The sequence below is a fragment of the Orcinus orca genome, chromosome 19 (genome assembly GCF_937001465.1).
Source record: "Orcinus orca chromosome 19, mOrcOrc1.1, whole genome shotgun sequence".
Classification (NCBI taxonomy): domain Eukaryota; kingdom Metazoa; phylum Chordata; class Mammalia; order Artiodactyla; family Delphinidae; genus Orcinus; species Orcinus orca.
In genome coordinates this window covers 44,397,692-44,419,284 of record NC_064577.1, presented here as the reverse complement: position 1 = coordinate 44,419,284, position 21,593 = coordinate 44,397,692, and the positions used below count along the sequence as shown (strand labels likewise).

Here is a 21,593-nt window from a genome sequence, read left to right as displayed (position 1 = left end):
GGGAGAGGCAGCTTCCTGCTCTGAACCCCGTCTTGGAAGTCGCAGATAAACCGAGTCCTCCACCCATCGCGGTGGGACTGGCTGGGGTGGGGGGTGCGGCGCCTCGGTGGGATGGGCAGGTGGCGGCTCTCAGCGCCCAGCGCTCTGTCCCCAGAATCAGCCACACACAGCCCCGCGGGCTCTGCTTCCCATCCCTCTCTTTTGGGGTGCTTGGGGCACCTGGACCGCATCTCTTGAGAAAGTGTAGAGCAGCAGAGAGGCCCCGGTGGCCAGCGCATTGGCCCTCCCCAAATTCCGAAAAGCGTTCGAGTTGGACGGGTTTCAGGGAGGCGAGTTGAGAAGGACAGGAGGTATGGGGTGGGGGAGGGGCCTGGCCAGCTGGAAGGGGTCGTGGAGCCCCTCACTAAAGTGGCCCTTGACAAGACTTGGAAAAGCCCCTGCTTGACGCTGGGGGGCTGTTGGGGGTCCTATCCACACATTTTGTCTGTGGATCCAGGGTCAGGTGCCAGTCTCCCTGGGTGCCTAAATGGGGTTCTGAGATTACTTATTGGACCCTCTCCTGGCAAAGATAACTACAATATTAGTGTGTGTGTGTGTGTGTGTGTGATTTTTCAAATATAGGTGAGTCCAGCCTGGCTGGGAGAGTGTTGGTGTTAGAAAGTTAGAAATCGGGCCCAGAAGCCAACCTTGGTAATCTAGATTTGGGATAGAAAATCAGAGGGTCTCTGGGCTTAGTTGCTGGTAGGTGGAAACTCTCCTCCTATCCACATGCAAGGGTCCCAGGACTAGGGATGGGCAGAGACCTTTAGAGCATGGTGGTTAGAGGGTTGCTTTTTGTTTTGTTGATGTTAAAGAAATTGATATTATTCTGATTTGTTCACTAGGGATGCAAGTATTCTTCAGACCTAGAGAGATGAATGGGGAGTCTGGGTGCAGAAGAGGCTTCTGTGAACCCTTCTCCTCACCCTGTGAAGGCCCTCAGCTTTCACAGTCTAGGACGCAGTTCCCTTCAGCTCCATCCTCAGTCTCCCAGCTTAGTAAATTCAGTGGTTACTGGCAGCCTCAGGAAGTCCCTTCAGAAATTCCAGATCCCCCAGGTTTCCCAGATCCCCATTTTGGTTCCACTGCCAGCAAGCCTAGCAGGTGGCTGAATGAGCAAGTTTAAACTGAGAGAGCCTGCCCAGAGCTAGGGAGGTGGGGGAAATGGGGTTCCTCCTCACACTTTACCTATTATCCCCCTTTTCTGGCCCCAGGAGGTATGGGAGGTTGGGAGGGGCCGGAATATCATCTGGCTGCATGTTTTATGGTTCCTCATTGCCCTTCATTCGGAAATGAAACGCCTTTGATCTTTTTCTCAGGTTGTAAACGGAATTGCCCATCATTAAATATCCGGGGCCCCATCTGCTTGGTCTCCCAGCATTTTTCTTTACAGCTGTTTCTCTCTCTTTTTACCATTGAATTTTTCTAAAAGGACTTTTATGACTCCCCCTTCACACCCAGCCGCCTCTCCCTCTTCCTTTTGCTGAGAGGCGCCTTGGAAAATATCTAGATATTCGTTTGATCGAAAACTAAAGGCTGCAAGGAGCACGGAGTTGCCGATTGGGGTTTTGTTTCTTTTTTTTTAAAAAAAAAAAGTCCTGGGGGGAGGGGAGGGGCGCGAGGGCACCCAGAAGGGCCTGATTCTGACTACGCCGCAGCCTCAGGATGACCCTTCCTCCTTTTGTGCTTAGCTAATGTTTACATCTCATAATTCATGCGCCGCCGAGTTGCGCAGCGGCCCCGAGGTTCGCGTCCCTTTGCGGGACCGGCAGCTTCTATTTCTCTCTAATAGAAGAGGAAGAGAGTTGAAAACCTTGTAATCCCAGGAATGGAACCGCAGTGACTTTTCCTGCTCCCAGACCTCAGAACTTGGAACAAAACGAAATCAAATCGAAGCACTCAAACTACACCCCCAAAGAAGGACGCGTGGAAAGTAGGAGAACTGGAAAATTTCTGGGCCAAGAAGATCTATCTGTCTTCTGTATATACCCTGTAGATCCGAATTTGTGTAAGGAATTTTGTGGTCACAAATTCGTATCTAGGGGAATATGTAGTTGACATAAACACTCCGCTCATTTTTTTCTTCCTGAAGAAAAAAATATTTTTTTTTTCCTAAATGAGGACCATCCGGTGACTGACCACACGAAGACTCCTTCCTTCTTCTTTCTCTTTCTTTTTCTCCCTCAACTGCTTAGAGATGGAGGAATCATCTACCTGAAATCTCCCCCTGCCTGCCCTTGGGAGCCTTGGTCCTTTTTCACTTCACTTAAAAGGTTAATATTGTTGCTGATGTTTTTATTTTATCCTCTCCCTCCAGCCCACCTATTCCCTATTTTGGGCTTAGGGAGGCTTCACTGAAAATCCGGTAAAAATGACTTGTCTTCAGTGTGCGAAGGCAAAGGAAATTTGCTTTTCAAACGGATGCAGAGGTCGCCTTTCCGTTTGGGTTCAGAACAAGATGCCCTGGAAACACACGATTACCAAGGGGTGTTATTGTGCGGGGATCACCCCTGTCTCCTATCCTCAGCATCACAAGGATGTGAGATTTCTGCTCGCTGCGCGGGCGGCCGCATTAGCGGCAATTACAACGTCTCGACGCCCGGTTAGCGTTGCTCCGGTGCTTTTGGAATTAGCAAATTTCTATTCAGCGTGCTCTCAAAAGTTGGAGGTTTTTTACTCTAGTGCTCATGTTTAGTGTGGGAAACCAAGTCGTTTCTCCCGGCTTGGGCCGCGTGGGGTACGGGGAGGAGTGGATAGGAGGGGGAAACAGACGGACTGACTGACACAGCCAAACTAATAGCGCAGCTAAATGCGATTTGGAAGGCGAGGTCTCCCCGAATTAGTGCATGAATTTCCTATCGATCCGCCCGCGGTTCCATTCATCTCTGACAAGTCCCTCCGTGCACCCGCCTGGTTGCTCCGATGCCTCCCCTCTCACTCCCTACCCCTCCCCGTGCGGCTGCAGAGAAAAGGCCCACGCTCAGTGCCTCTCCCCCGTGTGGGTTCCCCTCTCAGGCGGAGCCCCTAGTCCGTCCCTCACTTAACTCCCCCGCACAGACGCCGGGTAAAGGGGCTCCCCCTCGCCACGTCGTGAGGAGGGGCTGGGGCCCTAAGGAAGGCCTGGGGGGAGGTGAGGCAGGACAGGAGGGGCCACATCCGAAGCCCCAGCTTCTGAGGGGATCCAGGGATTGCGCTCCGCCCAGCGCCCCAACAGGCCCTTGGGTGGCAACCTGCTCACTCGCTCTCCATCTCCCTCCCTCCCTCTCCCCAATCCGGGTGAGGAGAAGCGAGGAGGCGGTCGCCCCGCAGGAGCCCTATGTAAATCCTGGTGTTGGGTGGGGAGGGGGGGGGAAGAGAAGAAGGGGAAATAAACCTCTTTGGCTGGAGTAGGGTCCGGGTGAGCAGATTTCCTTATCCGGGAATCGCAGGCGGGGCGGCCATTGGCTCCGAGGATCACGTGGGCCCCTAACTTTGTTCACTTGACAGTAAGTAGGAGGGCTTTCGGAAACAGGAAAACGAGTCAGGGGTCGGAATAAATTTTAGTATATTTTGTGGACAATTCCCAGAAATTAATGGCTATGAGTTCTTTTTTGATCAACTCAAACTATGTCGACCCCAAGTTCCCTCCGTGCGAGGAATATTCACAGAGCGATTACCTACCCAGCGACCACTCGCCGGGGTACTACGCCGGCGGCCAGAGGCGAGAGAGCAGCTTCCAGCCGGAGGCGGGCTTCGGGCGGCGCTCCGCGTGCACCGTGCAGCGCTACGCGGCCTGCCGGGACCCTGGGCCCCCGCCGCCTCCGCCGCCGCCCCCGCCGCCCCCGCCACCGCCCGGGCTGTCCCCTCGGGCTCCCGCTCCGCCGCCCTCTGGGGCCCTCCTCCCGGAGCCCGGCCAGCGCTGCGAGGCGGTCAGCAGCAGCCCCCCGCCGCCTCCCTGCGCTCAGAACCCCCTGCACCCCAGCCCGTCCCACTCCGCGTGCAAAGAGCCCATCGTCTACCCCTGGATGCGCAAAGTTCACGTGAGCACGGGTGAGTGCGTGGGCACCCCTTCCCCCTCCCACCCCCGGCGCTTTACACCAAAGGGACCTCGAGGCATTGGGGGGGGGAGCTAAGGGAAGCCAATTGTCCCCGCTATAAACTCGCCATTGCCGGAGATTTACGGTCGCCTGTTTTCAGAGCCACATAATTACATCCCCCATAAATTTTTATGGCCTGGTGGGCCCCGCGCCTTTGAAGTCGGTTCCCCATCCTCTTTGCCATTCTCACCAGCGACTTTTTCGCCAGGGAGATGCAGTCTCAGTGAAATTGGAAATTGGGGAGGGGTGTAAGGGGGGCAGGAGAAGGGGGGAGGAGGTAATCTGTATTTAAGCTGAGAGTTGAGTCAACTCCCTGTATTTTTTTTTTTTCCTTTCTTTCCTCTAGTCTGGCTCCTTGGCTTGAGAAGTGGGCAAAAGTTTTTACTGGGGGCAGGCACTGCTTGGAATCTGAGCACAGAGGGTGGGAACTAACAGAAGAAAGGTTTAATGAAGCCCCCTCCCTCTTTCACCCCTCATTCTCCCATCCCGGGCCCCAGGCCACGTGCGGGGAGAGAGGAGCGATTAAAACCTTGTGAAGATTCCTCACTCCCCCCGGACACCCAAACAACAACGTCGTGACCACACAATCCTCCAAAACTTAGAGGTCTCTTTCTCTTCCTGGGGTCCCGCTTTCTCTTTCATCCCCACCCCCTCTGGAGGAAGAAGAGGTGGCGGGAGAGGGAGGGAGGGAGATACTGTGTTAGCTGGAAGAAAGGGCTCTCCCTCCTCCCTTTCGGGGCAATAAAACTTTCTCTTTCTCCCTCTCTTTGTGTGTGTCCAGTAAATCCCAATTACGCCGGCGGGGAGCCCAAGCGCTCTCGGACCGCCTACACTCGCCAGCAGGTCTTGGAGCTGGAGAAAGAATTTCACTACAACCGCTACCTGACGCGGCGCCGGAGGGTGGAGATCGCCCACGCTCTCTGCCTCTCTGAACGCCAGATTAAGATTTGGTTCCAGAACCGGCGAATGAAGTGGAAAAAAGACCACAAGTTGCCCAACACCAAGATCCGCTCGGGTGGCACCGCAGGCGCAGCCGGAGGGCCCCCTGGCCGGCCCAACGGAGGCCCCCCCGCGCTCTAGTGTCCCCCACGTGGGAGCCGCGAACCTCGGGGCGGGGGTGGGTTGCGAGTGCGGGGGGGGGCGGTTGGGGGAGACGCGGGAGGGGACCCTGAGGCCTGGGTCCGAAAAAGCCTACCTGCTCTCCCCCCACTTTGTCTATTTACACGAATAAATGCAGAGGAGGGGGGAGGGGAAGCTTTATTTATAGAAATGACAATATGGAGCCAGGCGAGGCCCCCCAGAAGCAAGGTTCAAGTCTCTTGCTTTCTTCCTTAAAAAAAAGAAGAAGGAAGAAAGAAAAAGACAGAAAGAGAAATAGGAGGAGGCTGCACTCCTCATTTTCAGCTTTGGTGAAGATGGATCCACGTTTCATCTTTAATCACGCCAGGCCCAGGCCCATCTGTCTTGTTTACTCTGCCGAGGAGAGGACGGGCCTCGGTGGCGACCATTACCTCGACACCCCGCTAACAAATGAGGCCCGGCTCGGCCGCCGCCGCCGCCGCCTCTGCTGCTGCCGCTGCTGGAAGACAGTCTGGATATTTTTTCTTTGTCCCCATTCCTGAAACCCAGCGAAAGCATCCTCTGACTGCCAGATAGCGCAGTGTTTTGGCCACGGTAACAAACACACGCACACAACCTCTCTCCCCCTCCGTGCCCGTTCACGGGGACGCTGGCGGCTCACCCCCTTCCACTGCGGGGCTGGGGTAGGGACCACAGGAAGGGGACAAGTGGAGGCGGGCGGGGGGATGCGTGCCTCGGCTACGCAGAAGCAGGGCAGGGAAATTGAGTCCAAGAGAAGGAGAGGACCCAGAGACCAGGAGGGCCTTCCTCTGGAAGGTCAAGCCGTGCCTGCAGGGGTGAGGGGCCAGTTGCGTTCTGGGAGCCGGGCACAACCCTCTGGCCAATCTGGAGTTGTACAGTGGAGGCCTGTTCTAGACTGAAAGTGAATGTGAAACTAGGAAATAAAATGCCCTTCCCACCTGGGAGATGAGGTGACAGAGACCTCTCCCATAGTTTATCATTGTTGCATTGATTATTATTATTATTAATTATTTTATGTCATGTGCGTCCTCTCTCCTATGCTCTTTCTGACATTCCAAACCAGGACCCTTCTTAGTTCTGGGGCTGCCTGAGTCTAGAACCCTTTGTTGGCGTGAAAATGTGTGTCCTGTACAGAGTGACAATAGAAATAAATGTTTGGTTTCTTGTGACCAGCACGGCGTGTTTTTGTTGAAACCTTGATGTAAAGATGCAGATAAATGCCTCCCAGAGTATATTGTAGGCACCCCAGTCCATTCGACTGCACATTTATGTGGTTGAGGAATTTTTTCAAAGGATCCGATGGGAATTTGTATCTCAGAGGACTCCAAATTGTGGTGGCTGGTTTGTTTTCCTTTTGGGGTGGGTGTGTTTTGTTTGGGGCTTTTAATTTTTCCCCTCTAGTCCAAAAATGGATTGAAAGGACTGGGAGGGCTGACTCCAATCCCTAATGGGGGGAAAATGTTTCATTGTAGAACACAAGAGGCTTAAGTATGACAAAGGCTTTCAAATAGTGATTTATTTGTCATAAGCAAATAAAATGCGGTTAAAGCTGTCTCCTTCTAGACAGACGGCTCTTTGCTTATTAAAGTTCCGAGAGAGGATTCTGAGCGGCCGGCCTCTTTCCTCTGGCGTAAGAAGGTATCGTTTTCCTCTGAGGTGTTTAAGGCTTTAATGAGTCTAATTTTTTTGCACAGATGTTTCTGGGTGTTTTCAGGTTTTCAGAGTATTTTTATATTACAAAGGAGCTAGCCAGTGCCATAGCTCAAACTCTGACAAGCAAATAGATAATCAAGAAGACAAATGGCCTCTTTTGTGAAGCCCTGCTCCTGTATTAATTTTCATTTTCTTTCTCATAGAAAGTATCGAAAGTATGACTGGGGACCAAATAGCTTTCTGTCTCTGAGGTCCCAGTCACCCCTAGAATGGAGTGGGGGAAGGGAGGGGTGCAGGTGACCCTCAGAAGCGCTGTCAGGCTTGGGCTGCTTTGGGGCTGAGCCCAAGAGAAGTTCTAAGGTCTGGGGGCTCCGGCCTTGGGGCTCTGGTCCGGTGGTGGCTCCGGGTACAGCCATCTCGCCTCCCACAAGCTCAGGGCTCGGTAGAGCAGATGCATTTAAAAGTCATTTTTCGGTCCCATCTCCCTTCAGAAAATAAATATAACCAATTCCACCAGCGCGTTTTACTGTGATTTCTTTTGCATTCTTCCGGTGTGCAGCTCCCGGGCGTCTGAGGCTGTGTAGGGCCCGGGAGAGACTGGGCCGGGGTCCACCGCGCGGGAAGGGGTGTTTGAACCGCTCGTTTCAATGCTGCGGGGAGACTCGTAGCAAATCACCCGGACCTGGAGGTTGAGAGTGGCGAGCTTTGTTTTCGGTGGAATCGCGGTGTGATGTTTAGCTGCCAAGGGGTGCGGCGGCCCTTCCCTTCTAGAGAGGAAAATAGTTCTTAAAAAGCATATGCCCCCCCCATGTCTCTATAGAACCAAATCAAAGCTGCTCTTAGGAAGGTATGAATAGAATAAAAAAGATTTCTATGGAGCTTAAAGTTCACAGCCATTCTGTGTAGACAAGAGCTAAGAAAAATGTGAGAATTATACAGAAAACCATTAATCACTTCTTTAAATACGTATCCTCTCTCCTTTGTTATTATTCAACAGCAAATCTCCGCAGACCGGCTGTTGGGGGAAAAAAGTGTTAGCTGCCACTCCCGGATCTGCAAGGGGGAAAAAATTTGGAACCATAAAGCTGAAAACTTTTTTCTCTCAGTTTGGAAGAAGCCGTTCGTCATGAATGGGATCCGCGGAGTTCAGGCGAGAGGAGGCGAGAGGCTCAAAGGTAACAAAGCCCCCGCCTGGGCTGGCTGTTTTTTTTTTTTTAATCGTTTTATGAGCTCTTTTTACTAGGGAAAGAAGAAACACTCTCTCGCCTCCTTCTTTTTCTTTTTCAACTATCTTTGCGGGGTTTTTATGGTGGACGGTTGGTCAGGTTTGATGCCTTTTATGATGACAGATGCTTGGGTCAGGGACTGACACCTGGAGAGTGTTTGAATTGATTGGGACTGAGGTGTTAGGCACCAGAAAAAACCCAGAAAAGGTTGTTTGTGAGGCAGCTCAGAAGCGCTTTCTGGTTTTAGAAAATGCAGGAGGGCCTTGGGAGCCCCAGCATGTGTGTGTGTGTGTGTGTGTGTGTGTGTGTGTGTGTGTGTGTAGCGAGGTGAGGTGCACATGTGGCCCATGGGTTCCGTGACTCTGCTTGTCTACACTGGGGGCTGGTGTCCTACAGGTCTGTTTACCAGTGAGCAGTTGTCACTGCCACCTCCTGGAAAAATGGAATGCCCCAACCTCAGAGCGGGGTATAGGTGGATGTCTTCAGTTTTTCTTTTTGTGTCTAGGTTGGGATTCTAGACAAATATTTGCAACTCTCTGGAGCAGGAAACTGTTCTGTTCACAGGCAAGGTTCGTTGATGCCGGAATCTTCCTCTTCTTCCACTCTGCTCCCTTCCTTCTTCCTGGAGGCTCAGAGTTTAGTTTGGTTTCCTTTTGCTCTCTTGGTCTGGGGGCTCTGTTCTCCCCTCTGGGGCCCCGCTTCTGAAGGTGAGGGAGCCAGTGGGCTCTGCCTCAGACCAGAATGTGCTGGCCTTTTTTCCCTGGGGCTCACTGAGGCTTTGGAAGTAGGAGGCTGGCAGGAGAGAGAGTTCATGGAGAGGCCACGTTTTCTAGGCGATTAGCTCAGTATTAGAACCACAAAATGACCTCGGAAGCCCCTTGACCTCTCTGAGACTGGACATTGTGTTGGCTCTTGCCTCCTGCCCAGAAGGGAAAGTCACACCTCCACAGGGAGGGGTCCTTGGGCTGTTGTATGTCCCATCTTCTCCACCCCCCACCAGCCCCCACAACCCCTTCTTTGCTATCTTGAAATTGCTGGATTGTTTTTCTGTTACTGTCCATTGGGGAGAAAAGGAACAAAAAAATTTTTTAGCTCGTGTGGGGGAGGGAAGTAGGGTGCTGGTCTCTCTCTGTGCAGAGCTCCTTCCCTCAGGCAGACTCACCCTGCCATCCATGTCCAGTTCATCCCTCCTTCTTTCCTGTTTTGTTGGAGGGAGCTGAGGGAAGAAAGACAAAGGGAGGCAGATATGAGAGGTCCAGGGGCTTCAGAGGGCTAGGGAGACAAACCCCTGGGTCCTAAGGAGACACAGGGCCCCCATTGTGGTTACTGTCTCTCGAGGTCTGTTATCCAAATCCACAAAATCTTAACCCATTTTCTGAAGTCCCTTTGTTTAGGAAGCTATTTCTATAATCACTCTCACCCCTTCCCCACTCCCCAATCCCACCCCAGCTACTCACAGAGCCCACGGAGTACCTCCCCACCAGAGGAGCAAGAGAGATGGGACAAGGGTCAGTGCAGGCTGTTCTGACCATCGCCAGGGACAGCTGTGCCATGTTAACCAAAGTTTCCAGCAACTTTCGAGAGATGTGCGGAGGATTTGCTAAGAAGTGAACTCTGAACACAGAGCCTTTTCAAATCTGTATTCTACTTGCTGTATCTTAAAAATCTACACCAGCAGCCATCCTCTTAGGAGGGGAGAGAGACAAAGAGAGAGACAGATAGACAGACAGACAGACTCCAGCTGGGAAGAAGGAAGTGTTCCCTTGAGTTAAGACTAGGAGAGAAAGAAACTTGCTGGGATGTATGTGGGGTGTTGGTTTGCGTTTTGTAAATTGTCTCCTATGTCTTGGGGACTGTCTCAGGCAAGAAATAACTGGTGTTGGTTGGTATCCTCTCCTTTGTCCCTGGGAGGTTTAATAAATGCAGGAGCTGGAGGCCTTGGTAAGAAAAGAGAGCGAGCAGAAAGGCAAGCTGGACTGCTCCTGGGATGAAAATATTTGGGGCGATGTACACCCATAACACATAAGGGCAGATAACCAGTTGTGAGCCCTCTATAGGCTCAGGTGATAAAGATCTCGTCACCTGAGTCTTTACAACCTGCTTTCTGCAATGTGGGGATTAGAGGTCCACCAAAGGGAAAGAGGAGGAAAACAATGGAAAGAGAAGGCTGGGGTTCCTTTGAGGGTTTCAGCCCCACAGGTGGGGAACTGAGGGACCTCCCCCTCCCTCACTCCCAGACCCCAACCTCTGCAGAGCTGAGTGCTGCGGGCACGCTCCCCAGCCCCTTGGGCTCACCTTCTACGATTCTAGCGGCCACCTCTATCCTCCGAATCTTTGGACCTCTCTTCCTCCAGTTCCTGGGCCCTCACCACCCTCGCTCCTACTTGCACCGGTCTGGGCGGAGTAGGGCTGCCGGGTCCTGCCAGAGCCTGTCGCCGCCGGGGCAGCCCCAGCGCCCGTGGTGGGTCTCCCTGGGAAGCGGCGGCCCGGGAGCGGGGGGGTCTGGTTGGAAAGCGGAGTTGGGAAGTTTCCCAGCGTGAGTTGAGCGCTGACGGATTTGTGATCGGCCATAAAACAGGCACGTTCAGATTCGTAAATCAATCTCGCCTTTCTCACAGTATAAACGTTCGCTTTATCGGCAGCAAGAAAGCACTCTGCTCACGCCCGGGCGCTTGTTTATTTGAACATGGACATTCCCAGGATCCGAAGAGTGTGGGCATTTTAATAGAACCTGCCCGGCGTGCCTTCGTGTCACTGGCTTTTCTTTTGCTCGTCCTTAAAAATAATTTCTCCGTTTCAGAGATTGCTGTCTTCCCATGCTCCAGCATATTCTCTCTCCTCTTTTCTCTCCCCCACCCCCTCACTCCCCACGCCCTAGTATTTTTCTTTTAGACTTTAGTGGACTGCTTTTCTTTGGGGGACCAGTTTTAATGGATTTCTGGCCAGGACCATGCAGGGAGTTGCCCTCATGGGAGCCAGGCGCGGGGCTGAATTCAATACCAGCCTGGGTTTTGTATCTGCACAATCAAAGCCGACCACCCCCCTACAGAGCCCAGGCCCGCCGGCGCCCCCACCCGAGGGCTGGGAGAGGGATTCCGAAGGGACCAGGCCGGCCCAGTGCCCGAGGCAGGGGCTGCGCTGCCACTACCCGCTGGACCGGACACCACCCGGGGGTGGCGGTTTCTTTGGGGGTGGTCAGGGCACCTGGGTCCTCAACCTTCTCCCCATCCAGTTGCTTTTGGTTCAGACCCCTCCAAACAAACCGCTGACGGCCCCTGGGCCCCATGCCCCCCTCCCCAAAACACGTCTGTTCTTCCCAGTCCACCAGCCGCTGCCGCTGCCCCAGAGCTGCTGAAGATAAGGCTGGGAGTGTGAGCGAGGGGCTCCTTCAGGAATGTCTTCCCTGCTTCCCTTTGCAACCCCATCCCGCACCGTGGCCAAATACTCCGGTTCTGGGATTCTGGTCGTAACTGGTCTGCTTCTTCTGGCGCCAAGCTGTATGTGAAGGTTTGGGGGCATGTTTTGTTTTGTTTTGTTTTGTTTTGTTTTGTTCATATCTGAGATGAAGAATTCTGCGTACATTTCTCTCTCTAGGCCAAGGGACTGGATTTCTCCTATCATCACCAGTGTTTTAACACTTTAATATGCAATCCCCCCATCTTTTTCCTATTGATCTGTCTCCATTGTCTGCTGCTTGGAAGCAAGGGGTACTAACACCTGGGAAATGGGGACAGGGCTGTCAGGCCAACTTCAAAGCCTCTTTCTTCCCTTTCCCTCTCCTCCCCTCCAGTTCAAATCTCCAGCTGTCTTCACTGGTGTGTTGGGGGGTGGGGAGGGGTGAGACAGGATGGGTACAGAGAGACTGAGTGTACATAGGTACAGAGAGACTGAGTGTCCACTTCTTTTGTGTAGGAAACTTAGTCCAGGTCTTTTGTCTCTAGAGCATATTCTCAGTCAGTCAGTAGACTTTGGTTCCCTATAATAGTAACAACACAACGAAAACAAGTCCCCCTTGTGGTTACTCTCAACTCTGGAAGCTCCCGAGTCATCTCTTCACCCTGTCCCTTTTCTGCCCTTTCAAAAGGTACCACAAAAGATCTTTTTAAAAAGAGAATTAAAGCCAGAAGCCCCATTCTTTACACATATACAATCTGGACTTATGAAATGCTTCTTTTGAAGCTGGTCTCTTTAGAAATTTTGTTGGTTATTTAAGGAAGAGGGGGAGTGGGTCCCACTAAAATACCCTAGGAGTGAGGGAGAGAATAGAGTTGGGGGATGCAGAGAGAGGAACTGGTTGCTGAGAAATGCAGGGGCTTGGAGAAGGACTCTGCGCCCATCCCACCCCACCCCCCAGAAGCCCCTGCAGACTATTTCTGCACCTCCACGAACTAAGCAGAGCAGGAGGAGAAGGGAGAGAGGAGAGGTGGGCTGTGGGTAAGTGTGTGTTCTGGGGGGGCTGGTTAGGGAATGCAGATACAGCAGATACAGATGTGAATGTGGGAGAGAGAACTAGCTGCTATTCCATTTGTGGGTTGGGGGGAACCTATTTTGCAGGAAAATTTCTCCTCCTGAAGGGGAAGGTCATAGTGGTCCTTTGAGCCTGAAATCGAAAGACCCCCTTCCCCCTCCTGGTCACGTGATTCATTAAATAATTAATGCCGAGGTTGCAGAATAGATATGTATTCGTCAGGAAAATCGCAGGCTCGGTCTCCCTGTTTCTGACGTGCAATTCAACTGTCCTTTGAAAAACAAGCCTGTACCCCGAGAAAAAAAAGAGACAGGGGGAGAGAGAGGGAGAGAGAGAAAAAGAGAGGGAGGCAGCAATAAAACAGCCCCGCAGCCGGAGCCACACCGCGGGCTGGGGTATTGTAAGTAGAAGGGATTTCTCACTACCTACCGCGTCTTATATGTCCATGTAAATTTATTGTTTGTTATTAATGTTATTGTCGTAGAATGTGACAAATAGCCATCTTCATTTCCTGCCATTTCTCTTCACATGGTCCTCTGTGTGTTTATACCCATTGAGGCATTGCATAGAGATTTTAGGAATATTCCTCTTCTCTATCTCTCTCCCCTCTCCCTCTCCTCCAACCTTTTTCTTGATTTATAGCAATATGGGTGTCAGCTTCTCGGCCGGCATGCCAGCCATTGTGTGTGTGTGTGTGTGTGTGTGTGTGTGTGTGTGTGCGCGCGTGCCTATGCGCGCGCGCATCTGCGTGTGTTTGTGAGTGAGTTGTGTTGTTTATGGCCATGTCTTCGATAAATCATTTCTCACAGAAAATGATATGGAAGCTGGGCTATTTCTGTGGCCGGGAAAGAGTCACTCTCGGAGGCACTTCCTCTCTCTCTGCTCTGTTCCCAGAAGTTGGTTATTTCAGACGATTTTCAGTAATATATCAGCAGTTAATATGAAAGCTCTATAGCTGGAGGTCTTAAATTGCAGTATCTGTGATTATCAGTTAAGGTGAGATCTGTATAAATTTGGTAAACCAGAAATGCCTCATTGGCATATAAACCCAGTCAAAGACCACGATCTAATATAAAAATTATGTTTGTGAGCCTGATAGAGCCAACATTCCTGCAGCAGCAGACAGAGCTTCATTTTTCAGCGGTTCCCCTCCAGGAGTCTGGTTGCTCTGACGCCGGCTGGGGGTAAAGAACCCAACTCTGAAGGCAGAAGGAACCTGGGGGCAAGGGAGGTGGAGGCAGGGGAAAAAATTACTGAAGTTGAAGGCAAAGATTTTTGTAGTCGAGGGGGACCAAGTGGATCCTTTGCAACTGGAGGGGGCTGGAGGGATTCAGTTATAGTATTAAAGCTTAACCTGTAGGACTGATGTATTGAATATATGACAGGGAGCTGAGGGTGGGGAAGGAGCTACCCAAACTGGGGGAGACAATGGAGGCAGAGGCTGAAGGGCAGGGAGGGAAGCTGAAAGCTCTGGCTTCCCACCCTCCTGTCTAACAAAACAAGGAAGTGAATTCACACCCCAGTAGCCTTCCTTCGACCTCCTGAAACAAAGAAAGTTTCCTCAGCAGTGAGGGACTATATGTGTCTGGGGCTAAAGGAGGGAGAAGTTCTCTAAGTTGTTCTAGAAAAGAAATGTTCCAGGAATCAGGTGGTCTCAGAAAGTTGGAGAGTGTTTCAGGACATGGGGTGTGTTCCTCTCACTAAACCTCCATCCAAAAAGGGAGCAAATGGGGTACAGATTGGGAGGGGGAGAGCTGGTAACTTTCCCCTCTGATTTCATATGGAGGTCTCAGTACCTCCCCAGTAGGGAAGGGTCTGCTGGTAGAGAGCAAAGCCAGAGGCGGCTTTTGGGGATATTATGCGCTGCGCCCCAAAGTTGTTATGGATGAGGGACAGAGCCTTTGCCAAGTTCAGTCGGGGCTGCTAGCTTCTCCTTCCCTGGTTGGAGCCTGGCCAACTGACTTTATAGCCACTATTATCTGTGATACTTAACTCTGCCTGCTAGTGTAAACCTTTGAGCAGGAGAATTAGTGATGCCGCGCCCAGGTGTTAATTATTCATGGCATCAGCTGCGTCCTGGAGTGGTGGCTTAGGCCCCAGTGCTGTCGTCCAGGAGCTCACTCCCACGCTCTGCTCCAAGTGGGCGCTGAGCCCTCTTCTTGTTAACGGGCAGCTTTTAGGGTGGGTGGTAGGTGAGGCCTCCTAATTTGGGAGTCTGGGTTGAAAAGGGTTTAGGGAGAAAGAGAAGGAAAAGTCCAAGACCCTAGGCTGGGATGGGTGGGGACATTACCTGGCCTCGCTAAAAGGGCCTGGGGAGAGTCTGGATTCAGGGGCAGCTTTGACAGGGCTGGAGCTCACGGGGCAGGTGGGCAGGGTCAGAGGAGGCAGCAGAGAGACCTGAGGGATAGTGGGCTCCATACCCTTCAGGCCCCCCATCCTTGGGTGGTGAAGAATACCATACACACTCAGAGTGGGAAGCAAGGATTTCCTTCTCCCTCACCTGGAAAGTGAAGGGGGGTAAATGTGGAGAGGGTGAGTTCACCCCCAATCCAGTGCTCCAGAATGTAGGCCAAAGTCTTAGAATGCCGGAGAGAGGGGGAAGGATTAACTCTTCCTCGGAGAGGAAAAGGGACATGAAGGGTGGAATGGTGGGTGTTAGTAGCTTCTGAATTCAACCTGTTTTGGAGGATGGGGAATAGCAGGAGAAGGCTGAAGGATGTGCTCCTTGGGACAGGCCGGAGCCAGTGGGGAGAGCTGGGAGCCAATCTCACAGGCCCCGGCCCCTGTGATTCCAACTCCTTCCCCCTTCTCCGTCTCCCCTCCTTCTGCTGCCTCTGCCTGTGACGTGGAGGCCTGGTCTCCCCGCTTTTCCTCTCTGTTCTCTCAGCCCGGTCAGGTCTTTGTCTCTTCTGGCCCTCCGGATACCCCCTCCTCTTCCCTTTCCCCAACTCACACTCAGACTCTGCCCAGGAGACAAAAGCAGAGAAACCATCCCTCTCCACCATTATCTTTTAGTCAATCGCTGGCCCCTTGCTAAACTTCCCTGTGTGAGGCCTGATGCCCTCCATCCAGGCATATAGGCCTACCCTTCAAATCAGCAAGTTTGTTGTTTTTTTAAAAAATATATGCATTTGGTTCATTTAGCTACGAATCACCCTGCTTCTTACCAGTTCTGCACACACACGCACCCCATTTGCTTTTTTGCTGTGCAGGAGATGGGATAGAATGTATTTGATGAAAGGGGCTTTAGGAAAGCCGCTGACTCTGTCTTCTCCCCAGATGCTGCTGGTGTCCACTTTCTGTATATAATTATAGTGTTTATCCCTGTGCCTTTAAGAAACTGGGCTGCTAATGCTTTAATGAGCACAGGAGTTAGATAGAAAGATGAGGAGAGAGAGGCTGAAGTAAAAAGAGAGGGCCCAGAGAGAGAGCAAGCAGCAGGATCCCTTTCTGAGGCGGGAAGTCAAGGCAGAGGCCAAGGAAAGGATGACAGAGAGAATGGAGACAAAGGCCACTCAGAGGGGCAGGGAGGCTGTCCTGGCAGAAGACATCCCACAACTTGGATGGGTACACAAACACACTCACAAAACCAGAGTTAAGTGAGAAGGGAGGTGGAAAGGAAACCACTCACTTTGCCCCCTTCTTTGTAGAAGAAGATGTCTCCATGGCAGAAGGATGGGTTCCCCACCCTCGCCAAAAGGACAGGGTTCTGAGGCCAAGGGCTCCACACTGCCCAGAGGGGCAGCCTAATAAGTGAGGCCAGAAGTGATTTCCGGAGACACTCCTAAGTCCTTAGCAAGGCACAATTCAAATTCACTTAAGACAAAGAAGCAGAGTGTGAGAAGACAAAGGGACTGTGAGAAAGGGACAGAGACCACAGAGAAGGTTAGAAAAGGCAGAGAGAGAGAGAGAGAGAGAGAGAGAGAGAGAGAGAGAGAGAAAGGAAAAGGGAAGGGAAAAGAGAAGAGAAGAGAGAAAAACAAATAGAGACAGAAATGCAGAGAAAGACCCATCCCCTTGGAGGGGGGGGGCGGGTGGGCACAGACTGAGGAGAGGGCTGTAGGGTCTGGAAGTTCCTCCAGACTCTGTGCTTTCTTACCAGCAGCTGCCCAAAGCCGAGGCCATCCCAGAAACAAGGGGACTAGAGTAGGCCCTGGGGGTGCTAAATCAGGTGTGAGGCAGATGGGGCAGGAACTGAAGTGTCTGGAATGGCCAAGATGTCTTGGGCACTTCAAACTCCTCTTCCACCACCATCTTCAGTAACTTAAAGGTTGGAATCTCCCAAAACTGAATCCCTGGGGTGGGGTGGGGTTGGGTGGGTGGGCTGGTGGTTGGTGTCGGTCTCTCACACCCAGACCCAGGGAATCCTTCGTGGCCTCTCTGCCGCTCCTGGGTTTGGTCTCTTCTTTCCCTCTTCGGGGACAGGGAGAAGTTGATCTTCCAGCAGCCTGAGAACTTTCCCTTTCACCTCCAATCCGCATCTCCTCTCTTGAACCCCACCCCCACCCCCGTCTGAACAAACGGATGCTACCCTCGCTTATCTCCTCCCTCCCCGATCTTTCTGGAAAGAAAAGAGAAAGTTCCCACCAGCCTAAGCAGCTTTAGACAACTCCAGGGAAAATGGAAAACGCAAACCTTTCTCGCCTCTCCAATCCTCCCATCACCCCCTGGCCGGCGCTGGGCTCCCTCCATCGCGCCCCCCATCCTCCTGTCCCGTCCTGCCCACAACGCTCTCCCTTCCCCTCCCTCCTCCGCCGAGCCGGACATATGGAACCCATTTCGCCGGTGACATTGAAAAGCCGCTGCGCGCCCGCCTTCCGCCATGGCGCCCCCGGCTCCCCGCGCCTCGCCTCGCGGTGCCCCCGGCAGACGCGGCTCCTCCCGCCCGGCCGCTCGGCCCGCTCGCGCAGCGAAACCGCGACCCAGCTCCGCGCCGGGCCCGCCCGCCTCCCGCCGGCCGAACAAAGCGGCGGCGGCGGCGGCGGCGGCGGCGGAGGACTGGGGGCGCGCTTCCGGGCCTCTCCCCGCGCCGGCCGGTGGGACTGAGATGCGGCCGGCCGCCCAGCCCCCGCTGGCGCCCCGGGATCCGGGCCCGGCCGGCCCCCCGCCGCTGCCCGCGCCCTAGCGGAGCCGCACAGGTAGGTGTCGGTGCCGAGCGGGCGCCGGGCCGGGCTCCGGGTGGAGAGCGGGGGGTGCCTGAAACCCCCGCCCCCGGGTCGGGAAGGAGGAGGATCGCAACATTGGAAGACAGAGATGGGGGCGAGTTAAAGAGGCGGTGCGGGCGGAGGGTGCGGGGAGGTGTGGAGGAATGTGGGGTGTGGACAGGACCCGGTTAGGGCCTGGGGAGCGCTCTCGCTAAGGAAGGGCTGCAGACGGTTGGAGGCTGCAGACGGTTTTCCGCTGGAGTTGGGAGCTTGGGGTTGTGCAGCAAATGTGAGGGGTATCTGCTAGGGTGGGGGCTGGCTGGGCCCTGCTCCCGCAGTCCAGTCGCCACCTATGGCCAGAACCTAATAGCACCTCGCGGGTTATTTGAAGCTGAAACTACAAGGGGTTGCGCTGAGGCCGGGTGTTAAACTGAGAAGGTAGGAGAGGGGGTGATTTATGGCTTCAGAGAAGATGTGTTTACTCCCTGCCTGCTCTGGAAACCAAAAACCAAAGAGAGCAGAGGCGGGAGAAGCCTCTTTCCTAGGAGTGGAAGGCAATGCCAGGTTGATTTATTTTCCCAGATGTGGGGAGATGGTGGGAACTGCCCCTTTGCCGGGACAGAATGTGAGGTATAAGGTGAGTGTGAAAGCACACACACGTAGATGTGTTTTGTGTATTGTGTGAGTGCACATTGTGTTCGGGTTGGGGTTTGTTGGGTACAGCATCGCTTTACAAGTGAGCACACAGGGAGCCCGAGGGGGGACTCGGTGTTCTCAGGTCTTGGTACCCTGGCAAGGGGTAGCTCTGGACACACTTTGCCGCCTTGTGCCCTCGCCATGGAGTAGTGCTCCTTCAGCCTGTGCTTTCTTTCCTCCCACAGCCACGCGCAACAGCGCCCACCCGGCCTGGTCCCTGGCCCCTGCGTGCCATCTGCCCATGCTGCCCGATACTCACTTTGAACGTTTAACTTTGCCATGGGAGACTGAGGAATTAGTGAGCACAGCTGGGTGGGGAGGAGGAGGAGGAGGAGGAGGAGAAGGGGAGGAGGGGAGGGAGGGAGGGGAGGAGGGGAGGGAGGAGGGGAGGGGAGGGGAGGGGAGGAGAGAAGGGGGAGAGGGGAGAGGAGGGGGAGGGGAGGGGAGGGGGAGGGGAGAGGGGAGGGAGGGGAGGGAGGAGAGGAGAGGGGAGGGGAGGGAGGAGAGGGGAGGGGAGGGAGGAGAGGGGAGGGGAGGGGGAGGAGGGGAGGGGGAGGGGGAGGAGGGGAGGGGGAGGGGAGGGGGAGGGGGGAGGAGGGGGAGGGGAGGGGAGGGGGAGGGGGAGGGGAGGGGGAGGAGGGGGGAGGGGGGAGGAGGGGGGAGGGGGAGGAGGGGAGGGGAGGGGAGAAAAAGGCCTGCAGTGGTAGGGGATGTTGGTTTGAGGCTGGCTTGGGTTCCACCAGTACTGCTCAAACTCCCCCAAAGTCTCTGTTTGGGAGGGGATGGGTGAGCACAAAGGGGAACAGAGCAAAGGAGCCATGCAGGATGATGGAGGTGGGGAGAAAAATATTTTGACCCCCAGATAGTTATTTCCGCAGGCCAACTGGTGGCTCTTGCATTTCTGTCCAGATGCCCGGCTTTGCCTGGAAATTGTTTTGCATTAAATTTTCTCAGCTGCAGAATTATCTTTCCTCGCCTCCAGCTAAACTTGCATTTTTCCACCAGACACTTGGGCCCCGCACCAATAAAATCTGAGAGGAAGCGGCTGGGCCCTAAGTGGCTGTAATTTAATTGATTTTATCATAAATCATCAACTTGATGAAGAACCCGAGGTTTCAGTGAAGTAAATTGATATTAATGGGAGTTTCTTGAAATGCAAACTCCCTGAATTGTTGGGGCATCTTGAGCAGGGGAGGTAGATTACATGTGTCCCAAGAGCAGAGAGCCTGGACCTGGAGCCCAGCACAGCTTTAGGGGGTCGGGAAAGCAAGCTGTGAGGGGCAGCTGCAGGCAGACCAATTTCTGTAGGGGAGAAGGCAGAGAATGGAACTTTGTTGGGGAAGGAGCAGAGTCTGATTCCATGAACCCTGCTGGCAGTCTTGGGAATGCTGGTCTCCCAGTGGAGGGAGGCAGTTGGGGAAGCTGGTAGGTGTGTGGGCAGTGTTGGGGGTTGGTCGGGTGAGAAGGCCAGGCTGGTACAATGGGTGCATTGATTCCTGGTTAAAAATTGTCAGCTTTAAGCCTTCCTCTTCTAATTACACAAATTAATTATTTACTGCTCAGGTTGCTGTGTCCAAAAATAGCACTTTTGATTTGAAGAATAACCCACCCCTGACACAGAGGAGCAGTAAAAACCAGTGCACCAGCCTCTGAGGGGACAAGGAGGACCAGGAGTGTGGCTGCTACTCAGCTGCGAGGGTGTAAGCATTGAACTCCCGAGAGGAAATAGTCTGCCTTTGGCCAAGATGGTGCCCATTATTGTCTGAACTCAGTTTATTACTGCTTATTGTCACTCACTTTTACATCAGTACACAGAGAACCACAAACTGTCAGCCCAAAAAATGGACCTTGAAAGATCATTTAGCCCAAGCCCTCCCCTCCACACAGGATCTGGCTTTACAGAAGGGGACAAGAATTCTCTGCTTCAGAGCACACAGCCAATCTGGACCACCTAGAATCCAAGCCTCCTGACTTCCAAGCCTATCCCAAGTATGACTTTAGACAAACCACTTCCTGGCTCTGGACCTCAGTTTCTCTATCGTTGACAATGGCAGGGTTGGACAGGACACTCCCTGAGTTCTTTCCAGTTCTGACCTTGAGTAACTCTCTAGTGCTTGGGAGCAGCTCCCTTTTGTGTCCTGGAGTTCTGTGGGCATCTGAGTATAGGTCACTGCATGCATATTTGCAATATACAGGGAGTTTGCATATACCCAGAGCAGTGCATGGTTACTCAGACTGGCTCTAAGAAACCCACTGGAATCTGGACCATTCCTCCTCCTGAAGGTGTCCTTATTCTCAGCAGAGGAGAAGCCCAGGCCTAGAGCAATGGAGATGGAAAGCAGTGGGAGGGGCTAGCTGGGTGGGTTGGGCCGGGATTGGCATTTGGAGGGGGTGCTAAGGAAGGAGGGGCTCAGCCTCTCAGAGCAAGGCACTTTCCCCGCCAGGCATGGGAGCTGAGGCTGGAGTTGTTGGCAGTATAGCCCAGGGACTGATTTGTGGTTTCAGAATTTAGATTCTATGACAGCAGGCCACCGCCACCACTACTTCCAGCCTGATCCTGATCCCTGGGCCTTTGGGTCCCCTCTTCTTGGGAGAGGACACACGCAGGCTACCACAGCACTATACCAGGTCTCCTCCCAGGGCAGCCAGGACAGAAAGCCTGCAAGGTGGATGACCCCTGTCCTATTCTTGCTCTTATTTTCCATCTCTTCTCCTAACTGGGAAAAAATAAAATAAGATTCAAAAGAGATGGGGGCTTCTCAGATGTTGCATGGTTGTGAGAAGGGAGATTTCTTGTAGGATCAGGGATATGAGGAGGCCAGCAGAGGAGGAGAGGCTTCCAGGTTGCCTTGGGAAGTGTGGTCAAGGATATGAATTCTGGTGGAGGAAGTTGGAAGAGATAAGAAACAAATTCATCTTCGGGGTTCTGGAAATCAGAGTCTCTGGCCAGATAATCCATTTCTTAGAGCCTCACCCCAAACCCTATTTGAGAGAGAGAGAAAGAAAAAAACCAAAAGGGCCGGCAGGCCCAGATTCTGGCCCTATCCCATTCTGACTTTTTATATTCGGAGGCAATTCGGAAGGCCTTCTGCTGATTGGTCATTAATCCGGTGAGTTATTGTCTGCTAAACAGAGGTCACTGGGAGAGACATCCAATCTGTCAGGAGAGACCTGCGCAGTCCCTCGCAGC

The 21,593-nt window shown here is 53.2% G+C and overlaps 2 protein-coding genes across 2 annotated transcripts in view; both read left to right on the top strand.

Moving 5' to 3' along the window:
- The first annotated feature begins 441 nt into the window (after nt 1–441).
- HOXB4 (homeobox B4) lies at nt 442–6,391 on the top strand. Its single transcript, XM_004282670.3, has 2 exons — nt 442–4,068; nt 4,897–6,391. Exons 1-2 carry the CDS (start codon nt 3,612–3,614, stop codon nt 5,193–5,195), a joined length of 756 nt encoding a protein of 251 aa, XP_004282718.1. The 5' UTR covers nt 442–3,611; the 3' UTR covers nt 5,196–6,391.
- HOXB3 (homeobox B3) overlaps nt 5,667–21,593 on the top strand; it is a 27,684-nt gene continuing 11,757 nt past the window's right edge. The window contains exons 1-2 of the mRNA XM_049702554.1: nt 5,667–5,789; nt 7,867–8,044. The gene's annotated coding sequence lies outside the window, so the exon portion shown is untranslated. The remainder of the gene's footprint in view (nt 5,790–7,866; nt 8,045–21,593) is intronic.